Below are 16,863 nucleotides of genomic sequence, written 5' to 3' on the forward strand. Positions count from 1 at the left end.
TGTAGTTGATTAAATGTCTGTAAAACGCATAGACAGAGAATTCCAACTAAGAAATTTGACGTACTGTCTTATAAGATGAAGGCAAAATTGAATAGAGGCTACACAAGACTCAAAGATTTTACAAGTTGTTTGAAAAGTATCTAGATCTAGAGTTCATCTGTGCCTTGGTGGTGTTGGGGACAAATTTCAGTTTGTTTATCATATGGTAGAGGTAGAGACTCTGAAGTAGGTCACTCATTAAACCCCAACACCTCTACCACTTAGTAATTTAGGGGAAGAACTGTCTATTGTCTGTTATGATCTGTACAACAGTTTGCTGTGTATTACTGTCTGGATAATAGTATGCTGTCTATTACTGTCTGTGCAACAGTTTTGTATTATTACCTGTACAATAGTATACTGTCTATTAATATCTGTACAATAATATGCTGTTTCTGTCCATACAACAGTATGCTGTCTATTACTGTTTTACTAAATTTCCATGAATGTATCTTCTGTAAAGCAGTTGGTAAAGGCTTAGCATTGGGAAAATCTCAGCTGTTGTTTTTATTTTTCTCATATTATGATGCTCAATTAAGGTAACCTATGTGAAAGAAATCCCATTGATTAGAGAAACAAACAGGCATTTTAACAATTGGTATTAGTAACATGTTAGGTGTACTATTTAATGTCACTTTTCTCTAAAAGATACAAAAAAAGGCTACTTGAATTTTGTACATGAGAGTCAAGAGCTTAAAATTTTCTCACTGTTGAGAAGACTCATATCTAAGAAGTATGAGCAGAAAATTATAGAATAATCATAGGACTATTAAGAGGATTTGTAATTTACTGGAAGATTTCACTGAAACTGATAAAATTAGGTGACAGCAATAATAATAATAATAATAATAATAATAAATAATAATAGTATTGCTCAAGTAAAAAGAAAAGCTAAAGACATATTAAATATTTTCAGTATTTGAAAACTAAGTTCTTAGAAAAGAGGAAAATAAGAATGATATGTGTTTTCAATCATTAGTGAATAATGTTTCTGATTCTTAAACCATGCCTGACCACATTATTGTGATTTTCTGATCCCAGCTGTGCATACACTGCACATTTGCATCAACACAGCACAGGACTCAAGTACCCCCAGAGATTGATGGGGGAGGGGAAATGTTTCCATAGCAACACAGCAAAACAAAATCTGCCTACTGTCTAAGATCGCTCTTTTCTTTTTCTAGGATAGCGTACTCACCAAAGTCGCAGTCCTTGTGGGTAAACTAAGCTCTTGGGTAAATTATTAAAAAGTAAAGAGAAATTGGGATGACAATGTAGGAATGATAAACAGTTTACAATGCATCAGAAGAGCCTTACATGGTGACTTATTATAAGTCACCGTTGATAGAAGTCAAATGTGTGAGCAGGAAGTAGGAAGAACAGGAGCGGTGAAAATCCACTTTAAATAGAAAACCAGGGAGGTGCCTGAAGCCAGTGGGAATCATGGGAGCACTTTTGAGGACATAGGCACACCCTTCTTTCTGACACCTTCAATACATTAAATCCCTTTTGTAGGTTTTTTTTTTTGACAATTCTTAATCCTAAATAGCTAATGCAGCTGAGATATTGTTTTAAATTGTTTTGTTTAAATCTCATTTAATTCCTGTAAAAACTCTGAAATGGCTGCTGCTGGGTCCATGGCACAGGTGAAGAAGCTCGGGTCTGTGTCCACCGTACTTTGAGCTTTAGCATGTGACTTACTATTTCCTGAATTCTTCACTGGTCAGACTCTACACACATCTGCAACTGATAGCGAAAACCAGTGTGAGAATTGTATTCAATAGCTGAGGCAGTGCTTTCTGAGATTCCTGCTCTTCTCCCTGTCTTTATATTGATACTTGGTAGCTGATCACCTGAAATATCTATTCAAAAACAATTGAGGGGCAGTGAGTGGGAGGTTGTAACATCACCCTTCCTAGGAGTTCAGAGCCAGTAATTCAAGCTGTTTTAAAAGTCATATTTTGTTATCAGAGAAATATGATGGCAAATACTTTATGAATAATAATGTTTTGAAAGGTATATCAGAAAATAAATGGTTCTTTATGATCCTGTCATCGTAGATATAATAATAAATTAAATGGATGCTCATTTTACCAACCCTCCCTCACCACTTTTTGCTTGTTCATCTTCAGTTTCGTATTTACGTATGTAAGTTCACATGTAACATTTGTGAAAAAATTTACCTGCAATAGCACAGTGTTCTAATTTCTGAATAAGACATTTGGAACACTGAGGCTTTAATAAAATGCCTACAAATCCCTCTGTACATTTGGTTGTAACAGTCACAGTGTACCTTTGGTCAGAATGTGCTAGGGTAATTTCTATGTGTTTTGTTTCTACGGCAAAATCCTCCTCCTCCTAGTTTTGCCAGTTTCAAATTAAAGGTAACTGTTTCAGAGACAAAGATTTTCAAGCTACAGTCATATTAAAAGTGCGAGCCTAAGGCATGATTGCACTTCTAAATTGCCATGAATGCAACCAGTGGCGTTTGCTTCACATGCTCATTTCCAATATGCTTTATTTTCAAGTTTTATTTTTCAAAACAAGAACTTTAGAAGAGATAGTTTGCTTTTGCCCTTTCATTTTTGCCTGTGAGAATTTGCACTAAAGATAATAAGTTTTCTGGTTGTAGCATATGGTGGACTTTAGCTTTAGAAGTGTGTTAGCCACTTTTCAATGCACATAGAGGTTTTATTAGATCTCAGAGTGACAGGATTCACTCTGAGAGCTTCAGGCTTAATATGTCTATGGTAGGACTGGAGAATGTTCATATAGGAGTTCCCTAGTCTAGCTGCCACCCTGGCCTGAGTGAATATTGAGTTAGACAATTTTCTTCAACAGATACATAGGACAATTCTATTGAAGAAGAACTGAAGACAATGGTTGCACCAGTTAGTGGACTGAGAGAGTCTAGAAGCAGAAGGCTCTGTGTTCTATAAGAGCAGGCACAATCAGATTTGGTATGTTTGAGTCTGTTGAATGCCACTGCTGTTGTAGTCCCTTGCCACATCCAGCATGAGTGGTTGCTAGCCCGTTTATACACAGTCTTCTTTGTGCTTGTGTTTAGGATGTGATGCTTGACACTTATTCTTTAGCTCATATACTGAACACGCAGCATATTTCACTGCTGGTGATCAGAACAAGCCTTATGGCAAAAGGGCAGACTCATGTAAGTAACTTAGCATGGGTTCACACCCCACCCCAGGGGAAAGCCCACTGCAGCAACCCATGAACCCTATTGTCACCCAGGCTTTCCTTTACTCCTGCTTGAGAAGGCCCTGTAATCTCCAAGCATCCTGATGGCCTCCTGGTGATCATTAATATCACTGGGATCTGTAAATATGGAATTCATTTTGTTTTAAAAATCTGGTTTTTGCTATCTTCTTGCACCTCACCTGACAGACATGCCGGCATTGAATCCTAATCTGAATCCCTAATGTTTCTGGTCAGTTCTCTGCTAGAGGAGTGACTTAGGAGTTGAGCCTCTATAAAGCAGTGATTCTCAGCCTGTGCTTTGCAACCCACTTCAGGTCTGCATATCAGATATCCTGAATAGCAGATATTTACAGTACGATTCATGGAAGTAGCAACATTATAGTTATGAAGTAGCAAAGAAATAATTTTGTAGTTAGAGAGTTATAAAAAACTCTCTATGAGGAACCATATTAAAGGGTGTTAGGAAGGTTAAGAACGACTGCTTTGAAGAGAGAAATCAAGACCTAAGTGGGGAGGATTTAATACAAATAATAAAACCACCTGGTAAGTCATAAGATGATATGTTAAATGCATATTGGGTTTAGTTAAATGCTAATTGGTTAGGCAAGCTAGATTCCACAGGTGCTAGAGACTCTCAGGCCAAAACAGTGGACAGCAACCCAGTAGGCAGTATGCATTCCATCTGTTCTATGTACTCCTGACTCCCAGCCCAGGAGGCCTTCGGGCCGCGGGCTGCTGCAAACCTGAACTTAGGAAGCATCTCTCACCCATTCACTATTTGTCTGTTTGTTTAGAGTCTTATGTAGCTCAAGATTGCCTTGAACTTGATATATATTGAAGAGTATGCTTGAAGTCCTTGAACTCCTCCTGCCTCAGCTTTCATAGTGCCTGGATTATAGACTTGTGCCACCCTGCTTTGCTTTGAGGAAACCCTACCCTTTCATATGGGCCAGCCTCAACACCTATATAACTTGCCCCACAGAATTATCTTAATTTCTTTGTACGACACTAGCCTATCCTCTACTTTGGAGGAAGTCATTCTCTTTTCCAACAAAGTTTGCTATGTAAATCCTTTCAAAAACCTAGTCTCTCTAACTCCATTCACACAATAAAATCACATTGGAGTCCTGTATAGAAATATCTTCTGACTTAATGGAAATGATTGAGAGTACTAGCCAAATAGTTCAGAAATTTATAATCTCAGTAAATATAGTTCTTAATTAAAAAATATTATTTTGTGTATTTCTCTCTCTCTCTCTCTCTCTCTCTCTCTCTCTCTCTCTGTGTGTGTGTGTATGTGTGTGTGTGTGTGTATGTGTGTGTATGCTTTCTCATGCTTTCAGAGACCAGAAAAAAGGTGTTGGATCCCTTGGGACAGGAGTTGGAAACAACTGTGCATGGCCATGTGAATACTTGGCATAAAGCCTGGGTTGGTGCTCTGAGCCTTCTCTCTGGTCCCACATGTGATACGTCTAATACCTTTATTTTATTAAATATTTCAGATGGCTATTTTCTCTAAAAATGTTTGTGATTTTTCATAAAGCAGTTGAGGACTTCATAAATATCTGTTTAACCCTTACAATATAGTTTAGCTAGTATTTTAATTTCTGTTTTATGCTGTAGAAAATGGAGGTCGAAGGTATTAATTTAACTTGTCATTATTAATGCACCTACTAAGTTGAAGAGGTATTTTCATTGATTTTATAGTTACTGACAGACAAGTTAGTCCAAAATATGTAAAGAAGTTACATAGTGATAAAATAGGAAACTCACAGCATTGAATTTATTTGTATACAATCTGCTGATAGGCAGAAGTTGGAAGGGCATTCATTGGTATTAACATTATAGGTTTAGTTCTTGGGCAAAGAATTTCTATTTGCTTTCTTTGGATGCATTGTCTCCTCAAATAAATACTTTGACATTCCAGCTTAGCTGTACAGAGGTGCAGAGCGGTTTTCAGCAAGACTAAGGACTAGACTTGCTGAAGCGCTGGCCTCGTATCAATCTCTGTTGTATCTTGGTGAAATCCCACACTTTAAATGTTCATGTAACATTCAGTTAATTTAGCATTTTAAAAAATTAAATGATAGTGTATTTATTAGGAAATATGCTTGTCACATAGGAAGATACGTTTTGAGATTAGAAGGTCATAGCAATATCTGGCATTTCAAAGTGTCATGGTAATAAATGATGGTGCTTTCCTGAACTTAGTTATCAACCTTGATGAAACCTTAAAGTCATCATCTCTACATTTCCACACACACAGTGGTCATGAGCTTGCTCTCCCCCATACATGGCGAAAGATTTGGAAGGTATACAGACACAGGAGAACTGTTGCTTTTGTATGGAAGGAATTCATGGTCATTTAAGGGGAACACTGGGAACAGCCTGATGTGTGTCATAATAGTGAAAAGGTGTGACGTCATGGAGGACAGTGGCTTTTGTTGGTTTCAGTCAAATTGTTTTCTATTTAGTGTTACTGAAGGAGTAACAATTACTAAATGGCTATGATCTTAAAACACGCTGCCCAGGAAGAGTCTTCTCAAGTCTCCATCTGAGAGAAGGTGCACCACAGTGATCTTGAGTGACAGAACTGACCCACATATGCATCCGAATCTTTGGACAGGAGTGGGACTGGCATCCCTGGTTAGGGGACCAAGGTGGTTAAACAGGCTCATCGGTGATTCTTTACAGGTAGCCAGGCATGTGTCTGATGTAAAAATTGTGTTCAGTATATCAATGTTGTACTTTTTTTTTGCTTTGTACTATGGAACAGAAGGAAGGTGATGCAGTCATCAGTTGTACATCATTTGCTTTCTTGCTGCTAAGAGGGGCTTTGCTTTTATCACCAGATGAAATCTCCTTTACCCTGGCTTCTGTTTTCCAAGTGTCTGCCAATTGCTCAGAGCTAATTACAACCCTGAGATTAGATTTGAAGCCTTGTGGTTAATTTCAAAAGCACTTACTGAGTAAGACAGATCGAGGCTGAAATCTATACAACAGGATCCAGAAACTCCCTTCCAAAGTTTTGTTTTTTTGTTTTAATTGCACAACTTAATTGCACTAAAAAGCCCTACCCCACTACCATCCTCCGAAGCAAAGTCTGTGAACTTTTCTTCAGAATTTGGAAGTGTGTTCTTTCACCTTAATCTGCTGTTTTCAAAAGCTTTTTTTAGGCCATTGAAATATGTGTCCTGATCCTATAAGAACCTTTCAATGAGAATTAGTAAAACCCATTAGAGTGATAATTAGATTGTCAATACAGGTACAACTCAGCAATTGCCAGCCCGTATTGGGTATTAATTGAACATTAATCAAAATCTCATAAAATGCATATTTTCCTGAATTAGTCTGTTCTTTATATCTGTTGCCCTTTATTAAAGAGAAAAAATCTTGATCAACACAGTCAAAGGCGTTGTTTTAGAACTTGTTTGAATGGATTCTCTAAGTCAATACTGCCTATTTAAATTTGAATGTCAGAGGCCTTGGAATCTTAAATGAACAGCCCTGTACTGCCCTATATTTTGCTTTCAAAACTCTTTGAAGAAATGCTTATGATTATTTGATTGTTCTGATAAGTTCTTCTGAAAAAAAAGATAGTCTAAAATTAATTTATAACACAGGAAGCAGAATACTTCGAAATTTAGAAAATACTATTTTTATAAGAGGAAATATATTTGAATATTACTGATTGGAATGATAGGACTGCTTCTTTTCAATATACCTCTACTTCTTTTATTTGACTTCTATGTCATATATCAGAATTCAGTGCCGGTGGAAAAGATGCAGATATGACAGTGTGAAGGCTGGGGATGAATAGACCTCCAAGGGAGCTGGCCTTTCTCTCATCTGATAAACTGCTTCCTGTCTGTTTGCTTGAATTTTGCTCTGGTCCCTGCAGACTACCACATACCAAAAGCTTCTTCACTGTTAAGTTCTAATCTGATTGCATTTGAAGGATGACTTTGTAAAGACAGCTCCTAAACTAGCTTATTTTATGATTTTATGTTGCAATTTTGGTTTTCATTTAACCTGAAACCATAGATTTCTGTCATTGTTTCAGTGTTGTTCCAACAATGTCTTTATGTACACTATGGGTGTCATATGATATGACTTTTGATGAGATTATGGGAAACTAAAACCTGGCATTGCAGTGAGCTTGACCTTTAGGGCCTGAAGGCTTAGTGGCAAGTCTGCTGTGTTAAAAAGTGAGTCTGTTTAAAAAAAAAATTATCATTAGGGTTTTCTTTTTTGTTTGTTTGTTTTAATGTGCAAATCAATGATGTAGAGATATGTAAATTTTAAATCCATCATTATATATATGTATATATATATATACATATATATATATATATATAAATGATTTTCTCATACATTTTGAATAAAGCCATTTAGGTGGCCCTCTCTGCTTTGTCATAATGTAAACAGAATTAAGCTTAACATTTCCTTTTTAAGTATTGGAAGTGGAATTTTTAGAGCCAAAGAATAGACTCAGGGAGCCCAGATAGAGGAAGCAACCCGCCTGCAGCATGCCAAGTAAAGAGATGATAGTGCCTAGTGGTGAGAGGGGATAGAAAAGACGTCCTCAGTGTGGCCTTATTGGGAAGAGAACCAATAAAGGAGTCCAGGGAACCCAAGTTGATTTTCTGGGTACTGAGATGACTTTGGTTCATGTTAAGAAAGAATTGGAGCAAGGGACAAAGAAATATGTCGAGCTAAGACAAACTGGTCAAATCCAGGTCTAGTTGTTCATTGCCTGTCTGGCCTCTGCTTCTTCAAGGTCATCCTGAGGAAGTTATAACTATCCTTGCTTGAAGAGAATAAACTGATTCTTAGGAAGGTGACATTGCTGCTCTAGATAGCTCCTTAAACTTCCTGTCATGGATAGTTGACCACACTTGGATGAAGTGAGTTCTGCATGCTCAGTGTTTGGACAGTATTTGAACCCATGTCACAAAGGTGCTTACCAGTCACTAAGTTCTGCTTTTCCAGGAATACAACATCAACTCAGAAAGGTTAAGAATGCAAAGGCAAAGCTAAATAGGACAAGATATAGTTGATGATAGTTATGACAGGGCAGGTATCCTCCTTCAGTTGCTCCTGATGGGCCAAGTGCATTTTTGTTTAGGATTCAATGTGGGTTTCATGGTTGCTTCCCCTCCATTCCAGCCCTTTTGATCCTGTGTCAAATGAACCCACATAAGATACCCATAGCATAGTATAGAAGATAGCTATATCATGTAGTACAGTGCAACACTCTCAAGCGGTGAGGAAGCAATTGTCCCGGCCTACATTTAAGGCAGGCTTTATACTGTTTCTGGATTTTTTATTTTTTGATCTTTCTCTAGAGTCCATCCTGGCGTCACTCATAGTAATCCTTCTTCCTCAGCTTTTCAGAGTTCTTCTTTATACAATTTCCTGTCCAAGTGCTTATCAAGACCAGTGGATGGAATGTTTATAGTGTCCTGGCATTTTACTAGAGAGACCCTGGCTAGACAATAATAATAATGCAACAACTCTGTCTATCCTTCTGCAAAATCATAAATTTGCTTATGTTTTTAGGAGACTTTATTTTGTAATTTCTTTCCCTCATTAATTAATTGATTATTATTGTTGTTTTTTGTAATTGAATTAGGTGGTTCTTGCAGATAAACGTTGTAGATTACCAAGTGGTAGCACAATGTTAAAGGCTGGATGAGCTTGGGACCTTCGAGCTGGTTTAGAATGCCATGTCTCCACTTAAGGCCAGAAAGCAGACTCTGGTCTCTTTCTTCTAGCCAGTTATTGGGGTCCTAGAGTTTTAATTCCTGTTTTTACCAGCTTCTGATTATGAAGCAAGGGTTTATGCCCTATAACTTCCAAGACTGGTAATACCAATTCCATAACTATGTTTTCTTTCTTTGTAAATAAACAGTTGTTATAGAACATACACATATATCCAGCTGTAGAGATGTAAATTGGCTAACAGTAAAATATTCATATTTTATTAGATAGGGATTTTATTAGTCTTAGCGCAATTTCCCTATGGCATTCAGTGGTAGATTATTGGCTTTTAAAATGTCACTTGACTGGAACAGAAGTTAATTAGAGGCTTGCTAGTGTCTAGAAGGCATGTCAGTTTCTATAAGTAATGACCTTCTGGTCTTTTGTCACTAGAAAGAGCAGTTAGGGAGTGTGCTAGTTATAACATAGACTATCTTAAAAGTAAGTATTTGGAACATTTATGAAACTTGATTAAAGTTTCATTTATTTCTTTATGAAGAAAGATATAATAGTAGTATATTTTTATGAGTTCCTAATTTTATCTTTCAAGCAGAGAAAATAAAATTTAGCAACTTTTGTACTTCAGCTTTTTAAAATATATTTTATACATTTAACTTGCTATCATTAGGTTTCTAAAACTTTTCAGACTCTCACAATAAATGTCCTTTATTTTATTAAAATCTGTTTAAATTGTGTATTCAGACATTTCATGACACATATAAGGAAATAAAAAAAACAAGGACTTGAACCTTATATTTGTATATTGTAGAAAATATATGATATATATTATATTTATATATTACATTGTCATTGGTAAGAACTATATAATAGCTTAGAAAAATGTACATATTGCTGTGTTAAACTTAAAGAATAGAAACCTATGTGTTAACGTAGAGTGTCCAAAGGGATGTTTGGATTTTTTGATGTAGTTTTGACTCATAGGAATTGCAAATGACAGCAAATAGTATTTAGACAGTGTAACATAAATTTCAAAACCACTTCATGACTATTATTTTCCCAAAATGTAACCTGTTGTCTCTTTATAAGTGAATTTAATGCATTTATATTCAAAATTCATTTGCTGTTAAATTTGTGCTATATCTGCCCCATAATTCTTCTGAAACATACCTGAAGTCAATGAAGTGCCTTTACCCTTCCTGATTACTTCATTATACTGCAAGGAGGTGAAAGGAAGCCAGTTTCAAGTATATGGATTTGGAGGTGAAATGAAACCATTTCTATATGTGTTCATTCTGAGTTTACAGTCTTTAAAATCATCTTTCAAACATCTAGGAATACATTCACCCAACAGGAAATCCCAGACTCGCTATTACAAATGTGCCTATTCGGTGACCATATATTCTTCATCAGCATCTTTTCCTTTCTGCTGATGAAATATTTGGTAGTGCTTACTAAGAAGAGGATTATACTTCAATCAGTATACTGTCTTCACTTCATTAAAACGTTTTACAAAAAAAAAACAGTTGAAATATACTTACTTGAAGGAAAGCACTCATTCATGGTTAAAAACAAAGAGAGATAGGTCTACAGTTGTATTTAAGAATAATAGATTATTTATTGCTGTGGCATCAACTTTACTAGGTTAGATTGGTAACTGGCTTGTTAACTATGAATAATAAATAAATGTTGTCTATTGCTTTTCATGCCCCATAATTATTTATAATCCTGAAATGACAGGTAGTATATTATGGTATAATTCCATGTTTCTGTAGCCATGGTCATGTGCATCTAAGACTTACCATTTCTTTTTCAGCGCCTGGCTATGGAAGCAGAAAAAGTCCAAGCCGCCCACCAATGGAGAGAAGATTTTGCAGTAAGGATCTTTATACCTTTTTATAATCACTTCATTTAAATTAATCAGTACTTTTGTTTGCATAGTTTGGGTCACACTGCAATATATTCAGTGATGGAACTTTATAGTGTTATAAGAATTTGACCCCAAACTGTCAAAATCTATTCTATTTTTTTGTGAATAACCCGGACCAATTAAGTTGGTTGGAATATTCATGCTCATGTTTATGTACAAGACAAGAAAGAAAAATACATTCACATATTCTTACATTCTTTTTTTTTATAATTTATTTTTTCTCAAATCGTAATTCATTCACACAGGGGTTAAAAATACAGAAAGCCAGGATGTGAGGAAGGGAATGACACTGGAGTGTGGGTGTTCAGGGAGAATACAGATATTTTCAGAACCGAGTATCGGCTGGGTGAAGGTTCAGGGGACAAGTCACTATGACTCTGCCTATGACTCGCTTGTCCTTATCTAAGTTGGTATTGTCTGCCCAGGCTACCTATTTACAAGGTCTATGACTACTCAGGCTTGTAAATTTCCACAAAAGCTGCCTGTTGACATTAGCTTATAGCCATCTGTTTCAATATTTTTCCACTGAGACCCAAGACTTGGTGTTAGTATATATGTATGACAGGCCTATTGCTGATTTTAGGCCTATGGCTGATTTTAGGCCTTCAGTGGGTAAGCAGGAATGCCCCTGACATCTCCTCCCTTCTCTAAGTATCGAAGGGCTGTGGCAATTCTAAACTTTCGAAGGCAGGGATAGAGGCCTGACCTCCAGTATTTGAAGGAGACCTTGTAATGGCTCCAGTCCCCCTGTCGTTGTCCAGTGAGGCATGAGGATCATGTCCATCCTGATGTCTTTTTCCTGGAGAGGGGATACTTTTGACATCAACCCCTATGCAGTCAGGCTTGTCCCTCAGGGAACCCAGATAGATATTTTTATCTTTTATTTATATTCCCTTGCAGTGCTTAGCCTCGCAGCCTAATCAAGAATTCAGATCGCCTGACAGAGGGGATTCTGGGTGGCCCCTCTCTGCTTGGTCTAGGGGCAGAAGTCCTCCCTTTTCGGTTGGGTGGAGATGGGTTTTGGAAACACCCTGTATAAAGTAACAACCTCATCTTGAGTCTCGTGGTCCTCCATAGCTAACTTATGGTAATGTATCTGAGTAGGTTTTGCTACCAAATTATTTATCTGTTGTATCACAGAGTTAGTCTGCCTATTTGAGAGCCAGGGACCAGCAGAAAAAAGCAAAAAGAACCCACATAAGGGTCCCAAGATGGGAGGAAATAGGGTTGACAACCTTGGAGAGGCTGAAAACCAATTCTTGTACGAGCATTCATCTATCTCTTTCTCTCTCTGATTTTTCTTTGGGCCTTCACTACCTATTTCATGCTCTCTTTAACCCTCCTTGTCTTGTCTATGTAAAGGCAAGCTTCTTCTTTAAGAGCTGTACACAGTCCAGAGCTGTACACAGCCTTTTCTATTGTAATAGAGTAAATCAAGTCCAATAAGGCTCTTTGTGATTTTAGGAGGTCTCTTCAGACAGCGAAATGAGGGATTTCTTCAGATTAGTGATGTCAATCTCTGTTTGATGTTCTTGTCAGTGGCCCTTCAAAGGTCTGAGTAGTGTAAGTTCGGAGGCCAGCATCTGGATTAGAACTTCTAACTGCCGACATCACGGGTGATTCATTTTTACCTGGGATGCTGACTGAGTTAAAGCTCCTGGGAGGCCCTCTTTCTCTCGCTTTTCTGGGGTTGGGTACGGAGCTGCCGCCTGTGACCTGCTCTATGCTCGGGCCCAGACCGGAAGTCCATATTCTTACATTCTTATAGGCATTTGAAAATATATTAAACCAGCATTGACCCATGCTCTCTGAATAATCTTCAGATTATTTTGAAAACCTATTTACATGTAACTGGCCTACAAGAAGAGACATGTATGTTGTAACTGTGTCGATGTGTGAAGTGACTGAAGTACGTGTGCAAGTATTAAGCTCTTACAGTTCGATTTGTTTCTGTTTTGCTGGAAGCATTCCTCCTTCTTCTCTGGACTACAGCTGGACATTCCCACTATCACTAGATCTCCCATTTTCTTTTTTATTTGATAAGCTGGTCTGTGTTCTAAGGCACGCTGGTTAATTACTCAACATTGCAGAAACCCTCCCTGTAATGACGAACCTTTCATCACCCATCTAATGTAGCAGCCAGTGAAAGAAGTAGATCTCAGATTGTCACCTAAGGTTTTTCTGTAACACATTTTATGCCTAAATTTATAATGGAGATGTTTTCAGTCTCTAATTGCTGATAAACACTAGACAACTCATTTTTGACGTGTAACCATCCCCCAGCCCATTGATGCTATTTCAATAAGGACCAGAGTGTGAAAACCAGTTAAGGATACTTTCTGAGATCTTATTTTAAAAGGTGTCAGGTTTAAGATTCAGAAACATGTGCATCACTAGGGCTAGAAATGCATGTCACCGCTTTGTGTTCCTTTCTTCCCTTTTTCACTTTATATGGAAGAAAACTCATTTAAATAACATAATGATTTTTTATGAGCTTCCTTGCTTGACATTTCTGATCCTTCTTATTTATTTACTAACTTGTATCAAAAAATCTATTAAGTAGTAACCCTATTTAACTGCTTTTCTCAGTGAATTGATCATATTGACTGGATTTTGGGGTCGTATTAGATATTGGATTTACCCATGGTTGTTTGTCATGGTTAGGTTAATAAAGGTCAGATTGTCACCAGTAATAGTATGAAAAAAAATGTTAAACAAGTAAAAATTGCAAGCACCTTGAACACTGACATGAGATTTTGAACATGAGCTTTTGGAATGAGGGGGCTAGCATGAAGTTAATATCTGTGAGAAAAGAAATGATCTTAAAATTGTGTTTCTGGAATATAGTCTAAAGACAAGCAACCCAAGCCAATACCCTTGGTGATTTACATGGATGGAAAGTTTTCTTACTGTCTCTTCTTCGTTTAAATGTGACATGTGACATAGCATGAGCATAGAATGGTTGTGTTGCTGGTGTTTACATATGAGTCTTTGTTAGATAGCAGAACTCCAAGGATCATCCGCTTCTCAGGTCTTCCTCTGGAATTTAGATACCAAACATTTTCTCGTTGGAGAATTTTTTTTGTTGTTGTTAAATCACTTAGTATTTTAGGTCCTTGTTAAAAAAAATGAAGAATTGGCATAGGCTTAACCTAATCCTTTCTTTACCATTGTTCTTGTATTTAGTCAGTATCTGTTTTTCTAGACAGAAGATTTCTTTCCCAGATATGTTGTGAACTGTTGGACACTGTACTCAATAATGCTAAGTCATCATTTTAGCAATGCTTTTTATTTCTCTTTAGAAAAGTGGTAGGTGACCATGAATTACCACAAGACATTCAATGTGTTACCTGGTGCATATTTCATGCATCTATAATATCACCAGTTGGAAGTGACTGTAACATTTTGCCTATTTTACTCATTTCCAAAACGATAGCAGTTGAATGATGGAGGTGCCACCAATTTTATGTCACGCTCTTCTTTGTGAGATGTCAATTTTTCATAGATAGAATTGCTACTTCTATTATATACTATAGTGACAGTGACTGGGAGGAAACGCTGTTAGAAAATTTCATTCAGGATAACAAACGTGTTCACAATGATACAAAAGCCATTACTAAGTTTTAAATGGATAGAAAATAAATTATTTACCCCAGGATTAAATGTTCCCATCAAATAAAACTCACTATGTAAATAATTCTTGAACAAACTCTATTTTTAAGTTCCTTTTGAGTTATTGTGTATTTGGGATGTATTTATACTGTATTATCATTAAAAGAGACTCTTAAAGAGAACACAAGTCACATCCTATGGATTCATTTTTCCTGCACACACTTCGCGGAGGACAGTACATCCTGATCTCAGGGCACCGATCTGTTGATGTTTGCATGCTTGAGACCTGGTGTACTTCTCATCCTTACATTTTAAGGACAAATCTACACAGCAGCCATGATGTGACAGAACATTAAAACTGTGAGGATTTCTGTGCCTGGAGACTACAACCTGAACTAAACTTGCTAAAGGTTTAGAGTCCAATGATTAAAAAGCAGTAAAGTAGAACACCCTCATGTCATCTTTTTTTTTTTTTCTGAAAAGTAGATAGTTCTATAATTTATAGATATTTCCAGCTAAATCTGTCCTTTAACTTGAGAATAACATTCAAATTGGCTGGTAATAAAACATAATCATCATCAGATCTCCGTTTTGATAAAACACCCAAGACAGTTGCAAGTTTTGTCAGTGTTTTAAGCAAACACTTGAAAGTGTTTAAGTTGGATTTAAATGTAACATTCCAAACTCTCCTTCTTTTACACTTTATAATTCTTTTATCATTTAAGGCATGTGAGTATTTTCACCAGTGATGTAGATATTTAGTAATTTAACACTAAGGAGATTTAGAAGGCAGAAAGAGTTTCTTAAAAGCTGCATTAACATTTCAAAAGGAAATATAATATTCTGCTTCTTCCCTCAAGCATAAGTTGGCAAGTTTCATTAATATTACTTAGGCAAAACTTGATTAACATCCCCTGCTGTGTAAAATAGAGAAATCACATAAACAGCAAGAACAAAAGGCAGACCAGTAAATGCTGGCAACAGGAAGGGGCTCCTGTAATTCACACTCTCCTTCAGCGCCATTTCATCCCCACATGAATACACAATCCAGGGACCAACTGGCCAGCCAGCTCTGTGGTTTGGCACGGGCTGCTAATAACTAGGGAGGGAACAAAGGGCGCACACTCTAACTAGATTAAAATTTATGTGGTCGTGCATTTACAAGTTCAAACCAATATTTGTAAATAAGCTACATCATCCAGCTGCGTCTGGCAGGTCTCCATGCAGTGTATGGGTGTTAAAAGAGGCATATCATGTCACTTAAAGATGGACAAGTCATTCGATTAAGGGCAGGTGGGTGGAGGTGGGGAGTTCAAGCTTGGTAAACTAATTGTTCCGCATGAAATTATTCTATTATTTCCACCAAACAGCTCTTTTCCAGTTGCATCTGAGATCTCATTTGATTGCATTGCAACGGCTGCTTAACTAAAGCAATTTTGTTTCCAACTAAGCCTGCAATATTAATTGTACTTACACATGTATAGACATAAGGGGTGTCTAATTTGTATTTTAATAACTAGGATCTTTATGTATGGCTTATTAGTGCCAGCTTGTTACTGTGTAGGCTGAGCGGAGATGTCTACAAATTGGCCAGTAAATAAAAAATTCGCCGAACCATTTTAGATTCTGCTGCATGGCAAAAATAAATTAGAAGAGGAAAATTTTTCTGGTGGAGTTGAATGTTATTGGGTCAATCAGGCTAATTTAGTACTCCAATATAACTTTAATTCTGTAATTGTCAGAAGCATTTTACTAAGCCATATATTGAGTTGTTCCTTTAACATTATAACATTCAAAAATTTGTGCTTGTGTGAGTAAGTAGGCATTCTGTATTATTTTATCTGTCCCAATTCATTCCATGGAATTACATCATCCATGTCAATCATAGCACGGATGATCAGTTCAATGAGAAAACACACTGTGCTTATTTTGATTTTAATGCATAGAGACAAACAGTATTCTCTGTGATAACTTGCTGTATATGTTGGATATAAAAAGAAAAAGTTTTGCATCTCAAAATTGGAGGATGGTTTGCTGTCTTCATAAGTGAATAAATGAATTTGATGGCTCATCAAAGTAATTCCAGCCTGTGATTCAATTTAGTCTATGGTAATTCTCCCCTCTGATTGTTTAGCTTGCATATTTAATTTTTGGTTGCACTATTGCTATATACAAAACCTTTTATAATTTAATACTCCTTAAGAATCTGCCCCATCATAAAAATAGATTAAAAAGAGCCGGAATTCAAAATCAGTGTTCTCTAACATCAGGAAAAGAAAGCAATGAAAAAGAGGTAGGCTAACTTTCGGTGCTTTAATCTAAGCATTTGTGCTCATGATGAAAGT

General features: G+C 36.7%; 1 protein-coding gene across 1 annotated transcript in view; it reads left to right on the forward strand.

Moving 5' to 3' along the window:
* The window catches only part of Cacna2d1 (calcium voltage-gated channel auxiliary subunit alpha2delta 1), a 405,712-nt gene that overhangs the window by 197,870 nt on the left and 190,979 nt on the right, over positions 1 to 16,863 (forward strand). Inside the window, exon 4 of the mRNA XM_028776033.1 lies at positions 10,793 to 10,852. Coding sequence (XP_028631866.1) covers positions 10,793 to 10,852 — 60 coding nt within the window. The remainder of the gene's footprint in view (positions 1 to 10,792; positions 10,853 to 16,863) is intronic.

Source organism: Grammomys surdaster, unplaced genomic scaffold, assembly GCF_004785775.1.
Source record: "Grammomys surdaster isolate TR1022 unplaced genomic scaffold, NIH_TR_1.0 264, whole genome shotgun sequence".
NCBI lineage: Eukaryota > Metazoa > Chordata > Mammalia > Rodentia > Muridae > Grammomys > Grammomys surdaster.